Here is a 23,386-nt window from a genome sequence, read left to right on the forward strand (position 1 = left end):
GGACCCTGTTATAATTTATGCCAAACCATAAAAAACCAGTGGTGCATTCCAACATTCTATAGAGATTTATGTTAATGGGAAGAAATAGCGCTGCTTAAACCATCACTGCTCTCTTAGACTTCATGACCAAAGAACATCATCCTCTGGGTTAATAACAGCCATTCATAAAACTGGGTAAAGCTTGAATAAAATTGGAATCCAAATACTGCAATTCAGATAAAACAGAGCTAATGCTAACAGTAAATACTGAATATTGAATAAATGTGTAAATGTTCAAAATTCACTGAAAAGCCATTTTGGTGAAGAGTCGAATGGATCCATGTTGTTCTGCCAAAACTCCACATGGGCTTCGGCAGAGTAGACATGCATAGAGACACCTATCACTTTACTATATTTCTGTGTACCAAGGAAGTTCATACAGTCTTTATGTGCCAATGGCATCTCAGCAAATGAGAAAAGGCTTAATAGAGCCCAAGGATACCCCCAGCTCAAGTCTTCCTTTGTCTGCTCTGATGCATGCAGCATGATGTGCAGTTGACAGTATTATCTCCACCCAACATACACCAAAGACCATGCACAGGAGGCACATCCCAAGCCATACAACACTCATCATTCATGTACATCCAGAATGGACCCAGAACTTGAGCAAACAAGCAGCCAACCAAAGGACCATAAAATGGTGTATTAATGATAATGTTGATTAAATGCAAAAGGACATCATCATCAAATACAATTATCATCAAGTACAAATACAATCAGAATCTCAACTATGAATATAATGATAATATGACTGACAATATAATTATGAGACCCTGGGTAGATTCTTGTTTCATATGTCTTCATCAAACTACTGTGGGAAAAAATTGCAGATCATCAAGATGCAGAATATCAAAAACCGAGAAGCAGCTCCATCTCCCTGAAAATGTGACGAATTCCAAACCAGAGAAAGAAATGGATTCCAGTGGCATATCTATCAATATGGATGTGTATCTTCTAACATATTAACTGTAGCTGTTATATAACTTCTGCCCCAGAAGTCAGTTCATGAATAATCAACATTATTTTGTTAGTAGACTGTTCATTGGTTGGTTAGTCGGTTGTTCTCCTGGTTTATTTAGATGTTTATATTCCACTTTTCTCCCCAATGAGGACCCAAAGGACTATTCTCCTCTCCTCTATTTTATCCTCACCACAGCAGCCCTTTGAGGTAGATTAGGCTGAGAGTAACTTCCCAAGGTCACCCAGCAAGCTTCTATGGCAGAGTGGGGATTCGAACCTGCGTCTCCTAGATCCTAGTCCAACTCCCCGTATTACATCTCCGAGACTGAGGATCTTCTCCTTTTTATATTTCTTCTGGAACTAGAATCTGGCAGAATCAATCAATTCTGGGTCTGGTTCAGAAACGCTTCTACACTTGCTGGAAGCCATGTCTCTCTAGTCAATGTTATTACTTGGGGCGGAGGTTTGCCTGATCCTTCTTAAATACCAATGGGGACATCAAATGTTGTCAGATATTAAATGCCAACATGCTGGAACTTGTCCAATATCACATAATACAGATGTCCAGTAATTCTGCAAACATTCAAGCATGCAAAGAATATTTAACATTACAAATTCGCATTTTGAACAGAATTTTTAGGAACAAGCTGATTTCTGCTGTAATATGTGACAACTTCTGTTATTTTTTTTAAAATGGTTCTCCTAGTGAACAGAGGGATGTTCCATAGAAAAAGAGTACTTCTTTCCTTAAGTCTGTTTCCACACAGGTGTACATCTTCTTATGCTTCTCCAATTCATTTCAATGGAGTTGTTCAGGAGGGCTTCCAAATCTTTAGTTATTTATTTAATTAATAGTCCCCTTTCTCATTGAAAGTCAAGGCAGATTACAAGTAAAAACAATGCAGTAAGAAGCGTGTAGACATACAACCAACGATTACTCCAAAATTATTATAAACAAAATTAGGGAACATTTCACTAAAAACACTCTCTAGGAATCTCTCTACACAAGACATCTTACATGGGGATACTCAAGGGGGAAATCTTACAATTATTCTCCCATTGTGGATACATATGCACTGCTAGGAAGACAGAGTACCCTTGAATATAAGACCACACAGAGAGTAAGTCACTTGAGCATCCCCGTGTAAGACGTCTTGTGTAGAGAGACTTTAGTTCAGACAATAAAGCAGGAATTACAAGATTGGAGAACAACCCAGTGAAACATTATATTGCATACAATAAACAATGTAATAATGCTGCTTTACAGAGTTAGAAAAGAATGCAATAAACTCCGTGTAATCTAGACAGTGATGACTGCCTTAAATTCCACTAACGTTAACTGTATCCACTTTATAAAAATGCCCTTCTAAATAATTCCATTTTTTACATTCTGCAGAACGATAGGAGTGTGGGAGCCTTCCTGACCTTGTCAAGCAGGCTGATCTACTTGGTGGGACTCACAGCACAGAGCGCTTGGTCATGGGCAGCTGTCAACCTTATTCATTTGCAAGGTGGTGCCTTCAGAATGCTTGCCATGGATAAGTAGAGTTGCCACAGCGGAGCATATCTGGAGAAGCCATCTACCCTAACTGCATCCCAAACTGCATTCCTCCCCTAACCTTGGGGCAGTAGTACGGATGCGCAATAAGGAAGCATTGTACCTCTACTTCTCCTACCTCCCTCCCTCTGCTCCTCCATCCTTTTTTTCTCCTAACCAGGGTGCCTTCCTGCCCTCTTGCATCCAGTGCTAATGTTCCTTCAGAACTGTTGCCAGAGTTATTACAGATTAGAAACAACGCCCGTTGTGTGAAAAAATACAACGGGCTCTAGAAAACTGATTCAGCGGGCCCCCTCCCGGCTGCAAGTGGGTGATTCACAGTGTCCTGGAGGCCAGAGCAGGAGGGCGCTGAGGGATGATGTGGGGAGGAGTGCTTGGGCCGTCAATTTGGCGGACCGCCCCCCTGCCCCCCAGTGGCAAGCAGGCATTTTGCAGCAGCCTTGAGGCCAGAGTCATCGGCAATGTGCCTGCATGAGGATAAAAAGTGAGTTGTCACCAATACGGCTTGCCTCTGATATAGTAGGATTTGATGTGCCCAACTAAAATTAATATTTGCCTTTGAGAATCTTATCCCAGCTCTATAAAAAAGGTGATGGATCAATAAATACAGATCATAGATTTATCTTAGTGGGATTGTTCAGAAGGGCTTTTTTCCTCTGCGGGGACACTTGGGGTGGGGGCAATGGGAAGGCTGGTCCTGGAGCCAAAGTGGAGGCCTACCAGACTTGGGTCCTGGGCCCACAGCAGAGCAGGGGAGGGACAGTAGCAGGTAACACAGGTCTCGGCTCAGAAGCTTGCAAGATGGAGGTGGTGACGGGAAGGGATTTTTAAATTAGGGATTGTTCTGAAATTCTCCTTAACCCACACATTTTCAGTTTGGGAGGTTTGAATTACCTGGTTTGTGAGGTAATTAGTTTGTTTTTTTAAATTTTCAAATGTTGCACAGCGCTCTATGCATGTACCATTTGCCACAGCTCTTAATTTCTTCTGTTCTGCTGTGTATTTACTCTGCCTGTCCCCCCACTTTATCCTAAAGGATTGGCTCTCAAAGCAGTTGACAGCAATTAAAACCTATTATAAATACCAATTAAAATAAACCATTAGTGAAGCCTTGGTTCAGGCACCATGCAATTGTGCCTGGCTGCTGCCTCATCTCCTTCTGGCTTAAGCGATTGCATTTGGTGGCTGGGAAGAGACAAGCTGCAGTCAGATCCAGGCAGGGCTTTTTTCCAGCTGGAACGCGGTGGAACAGAGTTCCGGAACCTCTTCAAAATGGTCACATGGCTGGTAGCCCCACCCCCTGATCTCCAGACAGAGGGGAGTTTAGATAGCTCTCTGCTCAGAGGGCAATCTAAACTCCCTTCTGTCTGGAGATCAGGGGGTGGGGCCACCAGCCATGTGACCATTTTTCCAAGGGTGATTTAAACTTTTAAAAACTCCCCCCTTGTTCCAGCTGACCCAAGGTGACATCATTGGCCCTGGGAGCATGTGTGCACTTTGCGTGCGCACATGTGGTACCAGGGGCACCACCACCCGCCAAGAGTTGCCCCCTGTGCTGGCAACCCACTGAGTTCCACCACCCCTTTTCCCAGAAAAAAGCCCTGGATCCAGGCATGATCAAAGGATACCTGGCTGCTGCTTCTGTTACCTTTATGTCTTGCTTTATGTTAAAACTTTGAAACCAGAAGGAAGAAAGTCTACCATAATTGAGATTGTTGGAAAGTGGTCATTTTAGAAAAATAAAGCAAATTCAGGTTAAAGGAACTCAGATTCCCTCCCTGCCTCCCAAACTGGTTTCAGTGATAACTGATCTTTTGAAAATCTATATGTATAAGATTCAGGAAGAAATCTTAAGCAGGCCTTCTCAGAAGTAAGTGCTATTTTATTCAATGAGGTTAATCCCAGGAACGTTCATTAGGATTGCAGCCATAAGCTCCTCCCTTAGATCTGAAAGTATTCATCCTCTATCCTTGCAACTTGACCCATGATCAAAATAAAACTAAGGAAGCCTGTTGATGTTTGCATTCATTGGGGACCTATTCCTTTGCATGCACTAAGGGTCACACTACACGTTAGTGTTTTTTTTAAGAGAGGGGAAGTTATTTCTCCGTTTTTGCTGTTCCGTATCCATAGAATACTCCATGTGGAACAGCAAAACTTTGGAAATATCCCCCCACGCTGTTTCCACATGGGAAAACAACTTGAGAGAGAAGGCAGGAGCTGTTCCTCCCCCAACAGTGGCATTCCAAGCCTGTTTGGGCTCTCCTTTATTTTGGAAGCCCTTCCCTTAGAAGCCATTCCCTGCAGCTACTGTGTGGCTGTGGTTGAACTGGAGTTCAAGTATACCTTTGGGCTTCCTGGACCCAACTCTTTAAAAACCCATGTTGTTTGGCCCTAACCCAAAAAGTCTAAGATGATCCAAACTGTAATGCTTTGAGCTAAGCAGTTACATTGAGATCAGTTCAAAAGATCTGAGATGTGGGCAATCTAGCAGACTCAGGTTTAGCAAAGTTATATAGCAAACAGGTTAATATCTTGCAAAGCCATTTATCGGAGCTTGGATGACTTGCAACCCTCTGCTTTGATCCAGCAAGCAAAAGTGTTCAGTTCTTGCCAGGTTGTGATCCTATAAGAAAATGAGAAAGGCCCAGGAAGAGATTTGAGCAGGAATCATCTAACCGTGAGAAGCCAATAGCAAACTGTAGCTATTAGGGGCAGGAACTGTGGAAGAATTGGGATAGTTCCTGGCAAATGATCCTACCAAATGCAGATCTGTTGAGTGCCTGAGCCCCATGAATCAAAGCTATCTGGAATTCAAAAGGGCAGAGCCCTAACTTGGAGACGAACACTGTTGCCAGGTGGCCTCCAGCTCTCTGTTGGGAGGAGCAGAGGTCAGGCGGCTAGTAAGATGGCATAGCTGTGGATGGTGGTTCCTCTCTTGTGGAATCTGAACCTGTGTTCTCCAGGGAACTAGTGAAGCATCAAAGCATCCTGCAAGTGGCTCACAGACTGCTTTAGGTGGGCCTCAAGCCAGTTTGGTGTCTGCAAAATCCCTGAGACAGACTCCTGGTGATTTACTCCTAAAGAGCATGTGCCTTATAATGAGTCCAGCCACTGGTCTCTCAAAGTCAGTACTGACTACTCTGACTGGCAGCAGCTCTCCAGGATCCCAGGCACAGAGGTTTTTCATATTACTTATTACTTGATGTCTTCAGCTGGCAATGCCAAGGACTGAACCTGGAACCTTAGGAATGTAAAGCGGATGCTCTGCCACTGAGCCATGGCAGAGTTCAGGCTTTGGAAACTGAGAGCATGACATCTACTACTTCAGGAGACCCTGTTCATTGATTCCTTTAAAAAAAACCGAAATCCAAATGAAGGTGGAGCTGCAAATCTGATTCGATTTCAATGGAGGCCATCAGCTTTGCCATTGTAGGTCTCCCACTCAAACTGGGAGAGTTAATAGGTGTAGGAGTAGTGGTTGAGCCCCGCTGAACTCTAACCTGAACCAGGAGGCTGACAGCATGTTGCATATTCAGTTGCTGCAGCTGCCTCTGGGCAAGCCTCGCTGACAAATGAGCAAAGCAATCCATATAACAGAGATAATTAACTCCGACATCCCCTAATAATTATCCAGAGGCCATGCTGGCTCATCTGATATGCTTGCCGGATCACCAGGGTAGATATAAGATTCCCAGAGGGAGGCCGCAGCCCCATCTCATTTCCCAGGTTATTGACTTCCTTCCCAAATGGTAATCTGCGAGCTCGTTCCCCTAATGGGCTCTTTAACTTCTGAAACCTTATTCCTTTGAGGAGTGATGCAGGGGGGAGGCATTTGCTAGAATGCCAGGTTGTGAACATCTGTGGCTGTCTGTGTGCCCAAACACATGCTTATTTCTTTTAAAGGACCCACCCAGTGCCTTACCATCCTGAAACCTTTTTATAGGCTAGAGCAGCAAGGAGATCCTTGATCCAATCAGTGTTGAATTTCTAAAGATGCTGGGACTTGTCTGAACATTATTTCTGCTGAAGCTGTTTCCCCTAATCCAATATAATAATTATCAACAAATGCCTTCCAGAGGAAAAGACTTGAACCAGCGTGGTGTAGTGATTAGAATGTATGGGAGATTGGAGTAGGATTGTAGTTTTAATGTCTCTTTGTATTGTTTATTGGATGGATTATACTGTTTTACTGCATTGTTTTCTAATTCTGTAATCCACCTTGAGTCTCAGCAAGAAAGCCAGACTATATAAATGAAATAAATAAATAGTTAATTTTTAAAAATCCCCACCCTGATACGATGCTTGCTTGGTGTCCTTGGCCGGTCAAGTTCTCACAGCCTAACCTACCTCATAAGGTTATTGTAGGGATAAAATAGAGGACAGGAGAATGATGTACACTGCCTTGAGCTCTTTGGAGGAAAGGTGAGATAAAAATGTACTTAAATACATAAGTAACTATAGTTACTCCAGTTTGGTGTAGTGGCTAAGAGCGGCAGGATTCTAATCTGGAGAACCGGGTTTGATTCCCAACTCCTCTGCTTGAAGCCAGCTGGTGGTGACCTTCGGTCAATCTTAACTCTTTTAGAGCTCTCTCAGCCCCATCCACCTCACGGGGTGATTGTTGTGGGGATAATAACAACATACTTTGTAAGCTGCTCTGAGCGAGTGTTAAGTTGTCCTGAAGGGTGGCATATAAATCAAATATTATATATTATTATTATATTTCAGATTACCCAACAAGAGCTGATTGGGATGAACATATAGGTTATTGCACACCATGGGGGCCAAGGATCTTGCATACTTGTCCACCTCTGGTCCTACCAGCCAGTCATGAGTAAATTTGCACTTGGCTGCCAGATATTCAGAGGATGTTGGCTCAAAGCACGTGCTCCCAATTCCTTACCATCCATTGCCTAAAAATTCACCCAAAGTGGCCCGATATGTGGTTGGAAAGGCAGAAGAATTGAAATATAAAACAAAGCCAGTTCATTTAGAACCTGCTCTTCATCCGGAGATATTAAATAAAAATTAAATATACTTTAATAAAAGAAATAATCAAATATTAAAACAAAATTTTATCCAAGGGAATCCAGATTCTGTGCGCCAATTCTGCTGCCTGTATAAATTATGCAAGTTAAGGTTGTTTCCATATTTGTAGTTTATCTTTCATAATTGATTCTGCTGTTTACTATTTTGCTTAACATATTCTGGTTCTGTTAGCCATGGACATGTCAAGGAGTGCTGAAATTCCCCATTTTAGGTGGTATTTCCATACACTTTCAAGCATACCTTTGCAACTATAAAGGCTTGTCCTTTTTGAAATGAAAGGGGATGTTCTTAGGGAAGTAAATTCTGCATCATAAATTACATTATGTGGTTTTTCTGTGCTCATGCAGAATTGTGGCATACACAAGTTTGGGTCCCAGGGTCTTTTACAGCAACCTTGCTGAAGGGGGGCAGGTGTAGGGGCTGGTCACACCTGAATGGGAGAACTCCCAAGAGTACCATGTGCACCACCTTGATTTTCATGAAGAAAGGCGGTGTACCTTTCATTACTTCCATTATCCATTATAATTTTTTTAGGACTTTCACCCAATTGCAAACATCTTATGAAAAGCTATGAAATCTACATATATTTGCATAATAATAACAATAGTTCTGAATGAAAAATGTCCCAAGCAGGCATCATTTCAGAAGAGGCATTCCCTCCCTCTATGTGTGAAAGAAGGAATTCCTCTTCTAAGACGATGCTTGCCCTGTATGGCTTTTGTAAGCACGTGGGTTTGTTTTTTCAAAATGTGCTATCATTTTTCATTGTGCCCAATTTACTGAAGGTTTCCTTTTCAATCAATCAAAAAAGTCTTAATCGATAATCTAACCAGTCGTTCAATTAAAGCTTAATACCCCCAGTTTGTATAGAATATCCATGCCAGTTGCCGCAGAATGATGTTCAAGAAACTATAAGTCTTTCCAGTAAATGAATTGCTCAAATTGCATTCTGTCTCTGTCCATTCCTGATTCTTCACTTGCTGCCCTTGTATTATGAAATGGATTACCTGAGGCAGTTCAGAAAGCACCAGCAATGATAGTTTTTTTTGCACGGCCTGTTAAGGCTGTTCTTTTCCAGCAGGCTTTCTCATATGGGGCAGATTTTAAGCTGCCAAGTTTATTAACTTCTGTTGACAGGCGATCAATTTGATGTTGCTTTCTTTGCAAGCTTTGTGGATTTTTTTTTTAGAATGGATCAGTATTGTATTTTAACTGTGCGGTTTGGCCCATAATCAAGTTTGCAAGCTACCTTGGGCTAAACAGAAAAGGCAAGATATGAATATTTTGAATAAAGAAATAAAAATACAACTTTTCCAATTACTTGGGTAAATAAAGATTTATTTAAGAACTGACTATGATTAACAGTCTGTTACTAATTAGTAAGTCAGGTACATAGTTTCCACACAATGCTTCACAAAATAAACCATAACTATTTCCGTAATGAACAGTGCTGGCCTTAGCAGAGTCTCTCCCTTCTAAGCATGCTACAGGCTTAGAAAAGTATAACGCTGCTTTAGAATGGCACTAAAAACTTCCTGCGATGCTTTTATCTATATTGCATCCCTGACTCACTTTCACTGTTGGTGGTGTCAATTAATTTCCAGGGGATGGACAGGTGGACTTTGAAGAGTTTGTGACGTTACTTGGCCCCAAGCTTTCAGCTTCCGGCATCCCTGAGAAGTTCCATGGCACTGACTTTGACACTGTGTTCTGGAAGGTAAGGAGGCCCAGATCCTTCTCCAGCAGTCTAAAGGTCTGGCTCTTGTATAGATTTTGCAGTGGATGTGTAGGGGACAAGCAGGGCCAGTATCGAGGGAAGAGGGGCAAAACAATTGTATCTCCATCCTGTATTTTCCACTATGCGTGATAATTCCTCAAACATACATCTATATTTCTGTCTAACCAGCTCTCGGGTTCTAGATTGTGACTATTACTCTTGATCTTAGCCAAAAGGCCGTGAAGCGATTGATTGTGCCTATTGTTGCAAACCATTAAATGAGCTTGTGTACATAGTGGTTCCCAAATTTTTTCAGGCCTCCTGGGTTCCATAAACTCACCCCCAATACTATGTACCCTACCCTATAAAAAGCATAATCGAAAATAGCGGTTTGCTCAACCCACTAAGATAATAACAATAAAATTCAAAGCCGTGTGCGTTAACTGCACATTTATTCAAAATCCAATTAAAACTTTTAAGTCCTAAGTCATTCAATTAATTCACTGATTGATGCTGGGATAAATCTATACTTCAGATATTCCAAACAATACTGTCTACATTTCTTTGATTTTTCTGCTTCTGCCATTTCTATTCTGAAACAAATAATTTAATGATTAAATTCTATTATGTTAAGGACTTACCACAATTTAAGGTACAATTTAAGATACAATTGAAACTTAAAAATTACAAAGAGACAAAAACACACACAGTGACAACAGTTTCTCAAAATGTGGTATAGTGGTCTGAGGAGAGCTTTGGTGCTGTGTTGACTAACAATTCCGAAAGTTTACACCAGATTTCAGCACCATGCAGAGGTAGAAAAGTGAAGTAAGGAAGGTGTTTAGCTCTAGGCTGTAGCCTGGTCCCTCCAGTGCCTCCCACAACCTCCTTGCCTCTTAGCATCCCCCCAGGTAATCCCACTGCAGTATTGTCCACTTCGGGAACCACAACTCCAGACCAAAATGTGACTTGGAACTAAATATGTTTCTTCAAAAATAAAAATCATATCTTTAAGTTAAAATAAAAATCATATCTTTAAGTTAAGGCATATTGGAGGGATTGTTGGGTTGGTAGAATAGCCAGTCTATGAAGGGAATGATAATGGCAGGCAAAGATTTTGATGGGACTAAAGTGTTTTTTAGAAATCATTTACCGAAAGGAAAAAGAGAAAGATGAACAATTGCCAGTAATCTAAGTGCAAACCATGGACAGATTTTTGCCAGTGCACTAAAACAATGGCCGTTTTCACACATCTTACCAGCTCTGGTACGTTGCGCAAAGCTTCCGCAAGGACAGCATCTTCCTGGCGCGATTTCCCAGTTCTCACGCAAAATCACACCTGGAAGACGCTGTCCTTGCGGGAGCTTTGCACGATGTACTGGAGCCGGTAAGATGTGTGAAAATGGCCAATCACAGAGGGTGCTCCAATATATATTTGTTACAAATTGTAAGACCTTATGTGTGCCAGATTCCTCATAATGGACTCACAACAACCAGTGCTTGGAATACAGATACTTTACAGTTTAGTAATAAGGGATGTGTCAATTATCAGTAATATTAATTTGTATAGTTTCAGTAATGCAAATGGGGGTTCTTATACTGGCTTGTTGTTGATCTCTTGCTCTAAATTTTGACATAGGCTCTTTCAGGGCTTTTTTTCTGGGAAAAGAGGTGGTGGAACTCAATGGTGGAACTCAAGACTAGAGATGGGCACGATCCGCATTATGATTGAAAAAAACCCCACGATAATGGTGATTGCGCGATTGTGACCCGGCGGATCGTGATTGTCCACGGCCAATGATCCAGCAATCGGGAGAGGCCTGGATTGTTGTGTTTGGACTCAGATTGGGGATCCAGACACTCAGGCGCCAGCAATCTATTCCCCTGGCAATGGAGCCAGGGGAAAGCCTGAGCTCTGTTTGCCCTCCTTCTGTTGCCCTGGAAACCTGAGTGGAAGCCAAGCTTTCCTTGATCAGCAGGGCTTCCTTCCAACCACGGAGCAGCAAAGCAGTCACAAGTTGGGAGAAGACACCCAGGGGAGGGAGGGGGAAGGGGGTGTTCTGTAGCCATGGGCGCTCCAATCTCATCCCTGCAAACCCTGATAGGCAGCTCTGATGGCCAAACACAGACCTGTGTTGCTGAATGGGACCTGAGGGGAGGTAGCTCGTCGCCACCTCCCCATGCCCGCCAGGCCCAGCGGCCACCACCACCACCCACCTTCCCACATAGCTGGGAATAGCAGCGTGGCCCGTTTTGGCCTCCACAATCCACGATCCACGGTTTAGGAATGGGAGATGATCAGTGTGGATCGTTAATTCGGGATTGTCACCGGCACCGATCCACGATCAGCTGGATCGTTAATTTTTTTTGGATCTTGCCCATCTCTACTCAAGACCGCACAATGACATCACTTTGGGTCCGCTGGAACAAGGGGGGAGTTTTTTAAAGTTTAAATTGCCCTCGGCAAAAATGGTCACATGGCCGGTGGCCCTGCCCCCTGATGTCCAGACAGAGGGGAGTTTAGATTGCCCTCCGTGCCGAAGGCAATCTAAACTCCCCTCTGTCTGGACATCAGGGGGCAGGGCCACCGGCCATGTGACCATTTTTAAGAGGTGCCGGAACTCCGTTCCACCGCGTTCCCGCTGAAAAAAAGCCCTGGGCCCTTTGACAGATTGCTGAGCCCTGTTCTAAATGGTGTCTAAGCCTAAATATGGCCCATCATGAATTTTCCTATCAAAATCTTGCTTTTTATTACTTAATATGTCAATTGATTGGCATCTACAGAGCCTTTTCAGTGGCTGCTCTAACATCATGGGATTTTCACCTCAGGATATTCACTTGCCGTCTAACTTTTCTTCTTCTTGTGGTTGCAAGAAAATAAGATCTATTTTTTCAAGCTTAACAGTTAAATTAATTCAATTTAAAATCTAAAGATTCCGACTAGCATCTGAGTCAGAGCAGCATGTGGCTCCTTCCTGCCTGGCTTTCAAAACAATAAAGTTCTCTAGACTTCAAGGATGAGACGGAGAGAACACCTCCCAGAAACTGTCATTCAACACCCATCAGAAGAGGCTGATATGTTGGGAACGGGCAGATGTGGAAGAGCATAATATTTAACACGATATTTTAGAAATGGTGAAAGCTTCTTTAAGGACTTTATATCCAAACAGCCAGATATAAATCCAAAACATAAATTAATGTAAGGGTTGGAACTTTTCTGCATTCTGTTTCTTGGTGTTTAATTATGCTTTGATTATGTTTTTATTATTGTCACTGTTCTCTGTGTTGTGAACCACTTTGATATAGAAATGGTATGCAATAAAATAAAAGAGATATGCATGCTAAAGGTACAGAGGGAGGAAAAAGAAATATGGGAGGTGGCTGAAGCAATAAGAGAGTAACCAGTTGACTACTGTGTGAGACAGGATGCTGAACTAGGTGGCCTGCTGGCCTGATCCAGCAGGGCTCTTGTTAGGTTCTTAAATCTCATTACTTCAAAAAGAGAGTAACGGTTCAATCTGTGAGAACTCTGGAATAATTATATAACCTATGACATTTCACAAATGAAATAGCACACTTGTTAAAACGTTCCTGTTCTCATACTGAGAATTACTGCCCAAATTCTCTGTCTTCCAATTACACGTTACTGAAGGGCCGTTTTCACACTGCTTACCGGCCACAGAACATCGTGCCAAGCTCCCGGAACCACAGCGTCTTCCTGGCACGATTTTGCACGAGAACTGCAGTCTTCCTGGCGAAATCATGCCAGGAAGACGCTGTCATTCCGGGAGCTTTGTGCGATGTTCCTTGGCCAGTAGGCAGTGTGAAAACTGGCAAGGCCTCCATTGGCTGGATTCCTCTAAAAAGTCAAAGGAGTTTTTTTTGTTTGAGTCAAAGATATATTGTAAAAATATAATTCTTAGGGTTGAAAATTAACCTCAGCAACCTTAGCATGGCCATTTCCACACGGCATACCTTTTGCCGGAACACAGCGTCTTCATGCGCAAAATTGCACCAAGAAGACGCTGTTGTCGTGCGATTTCGCGTGAGAACACGCTGTTATTGCGTGATTTTGCACAAGAACACACTGTGTTCCAGCAAAAGGTAAGCCGTGTGGAAACAGCCCATGTGAAATATTAGGCATAGCACTCATGGGACTTAGTGCTCACGCACAGCCTTTATTCTGCTAGCACTTCTGGCTTGTGGGGTTTTAAGCGGTACAAAAGATAAGAGTGGGACAGAAAAAAATAGCAAAACACACCACAAGCCTATTATTTTAACTTACGGTGGGGAGGTGTCCTCTGTTTCTGGCCACTGGAGGAGGAGAAAGCCATGAGTATGCCACAGTATGTTAGCCCATGTTCCATTGCTGTCCCTTTCTCTTCCTGTCTCTGGCAGAAGAGAGATAAAAGGGAAATTGTAAGCAGCAGCCACAATGCTGCAGTTCATGTCCCCAGTCGGGGAACCACAGCACTGTGACTTCTGAACATTGGTCTTAGTGCTGTGCTGCTGGTATGTTCAGAACTAAGTGAATATGAGCATGTGCACCCCAGCTCAGTTGAATCCCTAAATAATGACATTAAACCACCTGACCCCCCCAATGGCTCTTCCTCCTTTGCAGTGTGACATGCAAAAGCTGACAGTGGATGAGCTGAAGCGGTTGCTTTATGACACATTCTGTGAACACCTTTCCATGAAAGACATCGAGAACATTATCATGACCGAAGAGGAGAGCCACATGGGGACCACGGAGGAGTGTCCGGTGGATGTGGAAAGTAAGTGAACCTTTGTTCCATCTCACTGGATTCAGAGCTGTGAGAGCTGTTGGGCACATTCTCACTATGCCCGCATGACAACTTCCCCCAAAAAGTGACTACAGGCTAAGAAAACTTTAGGCAGGATCCAAACCTATGTATGTAAAAGCCTGGGTGCAACCACTAAACTGTGGAGATGGTGTGTTCTTGATAAAGCCAGACCATCCGTAGAGGGGAAATTATGTATTTGTGCCAAACAGAGACCCTCCACTGGGTATTATTATTTCATATTTATATTTATTATTTCATATTTATATCCCGCCCCCCCCTGCCCCCCGCAAGCAGGCTCAGGGTACACAACAGTCAACAAGAATCTACCTCCCTTATTTATTTATTATTTATTTAGAAAAATGTTATGCATTCTTCAGGAAACCTGCCTGAGGCAGCTTACAAAATAAAAATTAAAAAATTCCCCAGTTAAAAAACCAAACACACATAGTATAGATAAGTACAGCGGTATAGATAAGTCTAGCGATTGAGTTCAAGGCTTGGAAGTAGCAAAAGAAATCCAGGCATGAAAGGAAGTTTTCAAGAGTCAGAGCAAGATTCAAGTGCAGATCAAGATCTGACGACTTTTCAAAGCTTAACCCCTAAAAACCTCTTTGGTCTCTAAGGTGCTGCTAGACTTGCATCTTGTTCTTCTACTACAGACCAGCATGGCTACACGCCTGAAAACATGTTCAGAAACGGTAGAAACTTGTGGGAAATGCTGCACCAAGAGGGGAAATAGCAAGTTAGGCCTCCGTCTAGAAAACCTAAATGTCCGGTATTGGTCCTGATCTGATGAGTCTCTTTCTTCAGTGCATTATTGTTGGATAAGGACAATGGACCCAATATAGAAGAAGTTAATTTTAGGTCCTATTGACTTCATGGAAGAAAGTGAAGACTCTGAAGAGGCAACAAAGAAATATCCTAAATAAATACATACTCTGACATTTAAAACAACAGAGCCTTGCCTGGATTCTACGCTACTTTTGGCGGGGGGGGGGGGGGGCGTGCCACGCCACAACAGTTCTTTTTGCCCAGGCTTTTATAACTAGGGCTTGATCTCTTCAGTTGTTTTTACGATCTGCTTCTAGCCTGAGGACTGTTAGGGGGATCATTTAAGCTGCCACATGTTTTATGCCTGTGGGTTTTATTGGCTGTTTTTAATGTCAGTTAATTTTAATGTTTTATGATTTTGGTCATTCATTTTGTGAGCCTCCTCAAGCAGGTCCCTGAAGAGGCAGCATATAAATAAATAAATATATACAACCTACAAATATTTTGGCTGAAATGTACCTAATATTCACTTGGCTAGATTGTGAACAATCTCTCTCTTATTGCCTTCTCCTTCTCTTATGTATTCCTTTGCATTAAAAAATTGTATCCTGCCTTTTGACATAAGTCCTCAAATTGGCTTGCAATAATATATCATCAAAATCTAACTATATCAGCAAAACCTAGTTATGAAATTACTTACACACTCTAAAATATATTGACAAAAAACAAACAGCAGTAACATGTCCAGTTTATTAGCTTCTTTCAAAAGACCCAAAAAGCTAAGCAATTTTTTAAAAATGTTTTTTCCTGGTGCCTGAAAGCTGTTAAAGTGAGTAAAGATGGGACTGACAAGAAGAGGGAGTTTTGTAGACAGAAGATCATAAACTATGTGAGCTGGGGCGGCGCCAGCGTTTCTGGCGCCCGCAGCTGCCCCTACGTGCGCTCCCCCAGACTGTGTGATGATGTCACTGTGTGTGGGCGCGGCGGATCATAGGGGAGGTTCTGCACGCTGCCCCGGACACCTGGTTGCTGCGCCCAGCCGGGGGCGTGTGTTGGTGTGTTGGTGGCGGCAGTGGTGGTGCAGGGCTGGCCAGCTGCAGCAGCTGCGGGCCAGGCACGCCAGCTCCGTGGCGCACGCCTCCACCCCCGGCGCCTCCTTCGGTGCCTCAGCGCTCGAGGCAGGGGCCAGACCTGCCTCAATGGGCGCGCTGGCCCTGTATTTGAGAGCATAACTCATCTTCTCACCAGTTCATTGTGGTTGATTCTAAGGGCAGTGTGAAAGGGGAAACCAGTTGTCTGCTTTAAAGGGACTGACTACCTAAGAATTTGCGTCAGACCCAGTTGGATGCAGAGACAGGGATGGGAGCAGAAAAGGTAGTTAGTTGTGGTGTGTCACGTGAAACAGTGACAGTAGGGACAAATGTTGTATTTCTTCCGTGCAAAAATAACCCTGGCCCCGGCACGGCCACGATGGCAACAAAAGCTATTTGTTCCAACATTCTTGTTCTCTCTCTCTCTGTCTCTTGCTGCTTAATTATGAAAGTGGCAGTTCTATTTAGGCTATGGTTTGCTTTGAATGTTAATGCCAGAGGAGGCCGCATGGAGCCAGGCAGAGAAAGTGCTGCTTGATATGCCATGCCACTGAACGGTGGTTTTGGCAGTCAATAAACAGTAGAAAGGAAATCCCAGGAGTTGCATCTTTCACAGGCAATGGACACTGAGCATCTCACCAAAAGCAGATTCTGCCAGTGGGTATGCCACCATATCAGGCATACCGTGGGCACTTGCCTGGCACAAGCATTTTCTGGCATCCCAATTAAGCTTCTTTTGCTAAAATTGTATCTTTCAAAGCGCGAACAGTGTGGCAAATGCCCTGTGCACTAAAAACTAAGCGCTGTGCAAAAGTGACCCGAATTCCATACAAGAAGTGCTGCTTTCTGCAAAGTGGCAATTTGTCTGATCTTATTGTGCATTTTCAACAGTTCTACATGGCTTATTCTAGCTTTTCTGATTGTGGGTGGGAAAGCAAAAAGAGCATTTGAAGACAGTGCCATCGGCTGCCTTTGTCTGGCAATTTAAGAAAACAACATCCATACTAACCAAACAGTAGCTGTTTCTAATAGTTTGTATATTGTCTTGTTCAAATGTATCCAAGTGTTTATGGAAGAGGCTGCCATGTGCTGAAAAGTCTTCCTAGCTAAAACTGCAGCTGTTCTCAAGGTTGGGGACTTCAAAGAATGACCACTCTATAGTTGGAAAGTAGATGCAGGGCTCATTTTGAGGGGGAACATGCAGGAACGCAGTTCCGGTAGTTCTCCAAAGAGGTCACATGTCAGGTGGTCCCGCCCACCTGGCTTTTGGGCATTTTGGGCCCGTTTTGGCCTGGATTGGGCCCAAAATGGCCAGGATTGGGCCTAAAACAGCCAGGATTGGGCCCCAAACCACCAGGATCAGGCCTCTTACAGGTGGTGGATCATTCTCCTGCTCATCAGCTGCCCAATTCTGACCATTCTGGGCCCCTTTTTGGCCATTTTCAGCCCCTTTTTGTCATTTTGGGCCCAATTTTGGCCCTGAATGGCCAGGATTGGGTCCAAAACAGCCAGGATAGGTGAGGTCGGGGGGCGTGGCATATGCTAATGAGTTATGCTAATGAGTTCCTGCAGCTATTTTTCTACAAAATGACCCCTGAGTAGTTCCATCATACCTTCCCAGACATTTAGCCCAAAGTTATAGCACTAACCTCTACTTTCTCTTTGTTTGTCACTTCATTTCACCCCACGAACCCCAAACCACCTCCCAACTCATGCACCCCCTTCTACCTTTCTACCGTCCTCCTCAGCTTGTTCAAACCAGCAGATCAGACAGACGTGTGTCCGGAAAAGCCTCATTTGTGCGTTCGCCATTGCATTCATCATCAGCGTCATGTTGATTGCTGCCAACCAGGTGCTGAGAAGTGGGATGAAGTAGCCTGGGCAAATGGATGGATGGATGGACAGATGGACTTCCTTGAAGAACAAACAGAGGAAAAAAAACTATAAATATCTATAAATACCTATAGCCATGAGGGTCAGGGGTGGGGGAGGGGGAAATCGTAATTCCTCCATGGCAAAACTCCTGCACACCCCCATAAATTCACTTCCCCTTCCTCCTATCTCCAAGGGGGTCCCCCCTCTTGCTAGAGATGCAGCTGTCTTCTCAGCAGATAGCATGGTTTCCCTGGGGAAGATCCAACTCAGCCCAGCTAGGGGAGTCACCAGAATCCGCATGGTGGAATTTTTAAACTAAACTTTAAAAGCATGTAAAAGTGCATGGAGATCTCCCCCCGTCCCCACCAAACCTCTCAATCTGAGTGATGCAATACTGTGTGCTTTTATAATCGGATATTAGAATCCTACGAAATATATAAAAATATATTATATATATAATATATATATATATTTATGATAAACCGAATAATCAGTTAAGCAATACACACGCGTCGGGATTTTCTATCCAAGATTCGGGCGTTGCATGGACATCAACACAACAAGGGCTGGACACAAATCACTCACTGTTTGTATCGTCGTCCGACCTCCTCTTTGCAGGCTCTGTCTGGCATCTATGCACTTTTTCTCACCCCGTCCAGGAGGGAGGGGCTTATCAGAGCCTGCGTTACATGGATGTGGGGTTGTTCGGATAGAAGGCACCGGGAAAGGGTGGATTGCCTGGAGGAAGCACTCCTCTGGTGCACTCTCGGTGGCTGTTCATATCACCATTGGAAACCTTACATGTGAATATTCCAAGGCAGGCCACATCAGGTGTGGAGGAATTCTACTCCTCCTCAAGGGGACGCTGGGCCAGAATGTTCCAGGAGACGAAAGAGCCTCCATCTTTGTCGTGCCCTGTACCATCTCCTCATGATGTCACCATACTGTATATAAAGGTCAGAGGGCACCGCTGAAATCATCAGGCCCACCATCTTTGAAAAATGCAGATTTTCCTTTCACCAAGCTCAGTATCATGTATCTGGCTAGAGTGTCCCTTGGACAGATTTTTGAGTGATGGAGAATTCATCTCTTTCCTGGGTAGCCTGTTCCAATGGTTAGCCATTTTCCCTGTTCTGTTTTTTTTTAAAAAAAAATACTGTGCCTTATTTCTAATTCGAATTTGCCCAGCTTTTAACTTGTAAGCTGTTGGTTCTTATTATTCTATGACTAGATCAAAGAGACTTTTACTATCCCCAAACTTTCTTTCCATTAACAATATACTCCAGGGGTATATTTTAAACATTTTTTTAAAGATTCTGCTCATGTTGATAACCCTTTGTCACTTCCTGCATGTCCTTTTTGAAGATGTGGGAAGGGATCACTGGTGGGTCTGGCTGTATTCTCATCAGAGAGGTAAGATCTGTTCTCTGCCTCTGCTAACTGTTTCTCTGTTATCTTCTTTTGCTCTATTTTAACCCCAGAACCACATTAGGAGCTTTTTTGGTAGTTACTCTTCTAGTACTTGACAGAATTATGCCCCCCACCCCCACCCCTTCTGTCAGCACAGTCTATTCTGATGACTGGGCTGTCAGCCTGTTAATGGACCAAAGGTGCTCATAAGCTATTCTCCTGCACAAAGTTAGATGGACTTATGCATATTTATTTAAATATGCATAAGTGCACCTAACATTGGGTTGCTGTCAGAAGATGCTGGCAGAGATGGTTCTTTCCTCTCTGCCCCTGGCATCCTCTGTGAGTGCCAGAAAGATGATACCAGGGAGGGGACCTGCCCGGTCAGGAAACCATGGAGCATTAGGCAGGGGAGGGGAAAGTGGGCAAAACCTCCTCTTCCAGCTTCTTCCATCTGCAGCACAAGAGGCTGCACCAGCATAAAAGGCAGGGAGAGGGGATTTTGCCTGCTTGCCCCTCCTTTAGTGCAGCCATCATAGAGCCAAGCTACAAGTGACGAATTACACTTGCCTGGCAAGTGAACAGACTCACGTGTATTCCTCCCTGTTCACTTGCCGTTCACTTGCTCTCCACTTGATCAAGCAAGTGAATGGCAAGCGAACAGAGAGGAATACACGTGAGTCTGTTCACTTGCCAGGCAAGTGTAATTCATCACTTGTAGCTTGGCTCTGAGTTACATGGCTTTTTGGCCACACAGATCTCCTACCTCCTGGCATTGAGTGTTTTGCACTCATGGAGGGCTACTGAAGGAAGGGGAAAGAAGGAAAGGTCTGCCTTGACCAGCACTTTCTGCTGGTAGTGTTTTTGGTTGTTTTTCAAGAACAGCAAGGAAATACAATTTAGGCTTTTATCATTTGGGCATATCTATACCACAGACTTTCCTGTATTTTAGACCTACTGAGATGTCATGATGTGCTTCTCCTAAAGGATCCAGGGAATTGTTATTTAGTGAGAGTGTTGAGACTTCTTTTGGTAGAGATCCTTAGCCCAGCCCCCCTCAAAGAATTACATTTTCCTGAGGAGAGAGAAAGACAATTAAACTAAGTTAAGGGTGTAGCATAGATATTCTTGGTGTGCACTGTAAGTATTACTGGAAATAGATCTTGGTGGGTTATACATGGCTTTATGAGCTGGAGAACAAACTTCCTATTATTACATTATCCACCTGCATAAAGCCCAGTTTTCTGCCCTTGCAAAGTGTTTCCCACTTTTCTTTGCCCTTTTCTTCTTGGGGCGGATGTGAGGGGAGAGGAAGGATCATATTGCAGAGTGGATGCCTTTCTCAGAGGCCATGCAATTTGAAAGCACATCTGGACCAGCAATCGTTTTGGGCTTTGGGTTCTGTGCTTCACAGTCCCGGACCAGTCTTCATGTTTCCACTCCCCCACCCCTACACACACCTGCTTTCTCCTGAATTCCCCCCCCCTTAATAAGTGCTGGATTTGCACAGTAGCACACATACCCCCATGCAACCTGAGAGAAATCTGATTATCAAGTTCTCAAAGTGAAGGAGGCTTGAGAGGGGGCCCTGTAGAAGCCAGGTTGGGTGAAATTGACAAATGGGCCGTGTGAATGATGCAAATTCTTCAATTAAAAAAAATTATAACCCTAAAACTCTGATAAAGGAGGAGGAAAGTCAGTGAGAACCTTCTGTTTGGACAAATTGTACATTTGTGATGAGGACTTAGCAGACACAGAGGGGTGATTCATTCATGCCTGATTGAGCCAGTCTGATTTCTCTGCAGTTTATTAGTTATACGTATGTCTAGTTCATACATGCATGTCAGTACCCTGATGACTGCCATGTAAAATGATGTGGATGGGCTGCCACTGATATATTAATACTCAGATAAAACACTCACATTTCATCAGACATGATTTTCAGTTAGGTCTGTTCACAAATACAACTGCTCGTCAACAGGTATACAGTAAGGAAACATGCAGAAATTAAGGGACGAATGTGCGTATCTACCCTTGATGACCAGCAGCTGAACTAGCCACATTTAAAAGGATTGCATGTCAGACAATTATAATGGCTGATTCTGCACACGTTGGATAATGCACTTTCAATGCACATTATCAATCGTTTGAGGTGGATTTTTTGTTCCGCACACAAAAAAATCTGTTCCAAATGATCTATAAAGAGGATTGGAAGTGCATTATCCAACATGTGTGGAATCAAAGTTCTACTTCAGTCTGTGGTATTTATATCTGAAAGCCTATTCATAGGCTGATGGTGTGACAGGCACTAAGGGTTGATTCACACATGTATGAACATCACTTGATAACTGCAAACATCAAGCAATGACTTCCTCATATAAACAGCTGATCCCAGATATCAGCAACACAGATAGAAGTTCAGTCGCCTGAACCCCTGAGTGCTTTTCAGTGGATTCTGTTCACATATTTGGTTGTCATTCTGAATGTGAACGACCTTAGAATTGATTACTGAAATTACGTACTTGAAGCACGTGGAAATTTAAGCTATTGTTTATATATAAACAATTTTATTATTGTGTGCAGTAAAGTCAGTATACATGCAGGCTCAAGCGTAGGACATGCACGTGTGAACCAGTTTCTCTCTCATACATACACAAACAGGTAGTACAAAAAGGGCCAGATCTCAAGACATGGTGTGTACTGCACTGTGCAGACCTTTCTGCAGAACATTTGCCGGGAGGGGGGGCGGGCGGGATGTTGGACTGAACGTTCTCTTGGCCTTCTTCTCATATTCCTTTCCAGCACGGTTATCCCATGAGTAATCATCAGTTTTAGGAGGCAAATATGCCCCCACATGGTGACAGCTGGCATTGACCAATATCCTTTCAGAAAGTTGCCTTTGTGCAGTTGTTGAGAACATCCACAGTAAAACAAAAACCATGAGATCTATTTTGGGCTGTTTATGTCAGCCTAAAACCTGTCAACACAAATGCTCTGATCCAAGTAGAGCAGCAGTCCATATGCCACAACCAGGTTCTGCGCACAGATCAAGTTTAAGGGGGCGAAACTTGCATCCAGCAACCCACATTTGCAACTGCAGGGCCAGCTTGACCTTTAACACGATGCAGCCTGTTTTAGATGGGGGTGAGATCGTCATTAAAGAGCAAGGGGTCATATTTCTAATGTATTATATTTTTTAACTCATGGAGGAGGGATAAGAGAGCATTTGGATTTTCTACATTCTTTGGCCATCCAGTGCACCTTGCATGGCTGTTGGAGAAGGGAATCCAAGTCCTTTCTGCTCAGTCATCTTTGAGAATCTTTAGCCAGAGAGGGACAGTTGGCCTCTGAATGACCAGGGTGTATTTTGTCAGGCCCTTAAGCCCACCTTGGAACTTGTGGCTATAAAAGACTTCTGCCTAATGGATTTAAGTACTACAGGAGAACTCTGCAGGTGGGTGTTTGCTTCTGGATTGGATCCTAAAGCCTGTAGAAAATTGTAACATCCTGTGGAGTACCTTGTGTAGGTACATTGCTCTCCAGATTTCCAGCCTCAGGCCCAACTAACCATTAAAAAATTGACCATTTATGTTATAAACCCAAATTAACATTCTCCATTGGGCCTCATTTTTACCAATGGGGAAGGCTGAAGGTGAATTGCTCAGGGGCTCCAATCCACTGGCAGATGCAGCCAAAAGCTTGCATGAATAAAGAGATCCTAGCTGTGTAGGTTGCCAAATGAACATCTTGTTCAGGAAAATCTGCCTTTGAGTCTCAGTGAAACAAGAGGACTATATATAACATAACAAAATAAGTGCTTGGCTTGCTGGATGCAGTCTTTGATCCCCTTTACTTAACACACCTTCCCTGGTGGATCCATGTGTGAAGAACCTGTTACTACATGTAAACTGGATTTAGGGGATTGTTTTTTGTGGGGGGCCGTATGGGGGATTTGTACACATGTCTTTCAGGCCCTTACTGTCAACTAGACCCAGGATGGCCAACTGGCTGCCATAAGGATGGGTGAGGTTCCCAAAAATATTGAACCTGGCTACTGCCAACTTTGTCAAATTCTGATCAAGGGCATGGTCAGATGTTTACCCATAGT

The 23,386-nt window shown here is 43.5% G+C and overlaps 1 protein-coding gene across 1 annotated transcript in view; it reads left to right on the forward strand.

Moving 5' to 3' along the window:
* Window positions 1–17,869, forward strand: part of CABP7 (calcium binding protein 7) — an 82,598-nt gene extending 64,729 nt beyond the window's left edge. The window contains exons 3-5 of the mRNA XM_054997024.1: window positions 9,214–9,326; window positions 13,948–14,101; window positions 17,742–17,869. Coding sequence (XP_054852999.1) covers window positions 9,214–9,326; window positions 13,948–14,101; window positions 17,742–17,869 — 395 coding nt within the window. The remainder of the gene's footprint in view (window positions 1–9,213; window positions 9,327–13,947; window positions 14,102–17,741) is intronic.
* Window positions 17,870–23,386: the final 5,517 nt, after the last annotated feature.

The sequence above is a fragment of the Eublepharis macularius genome, chromosome 13, assembly GCF_028583425.1.
Source record: "Eublepharis macularius isolate TG4126 chromosome 13, MPM_Emac_v1.0, whole genome shotgun sequence".
NCBI lineage: Eukaryota > Metazoa > Chordata > Lepidosauria > Squamata > Eublepharidae > Eublepharis > Eublepharis macularius.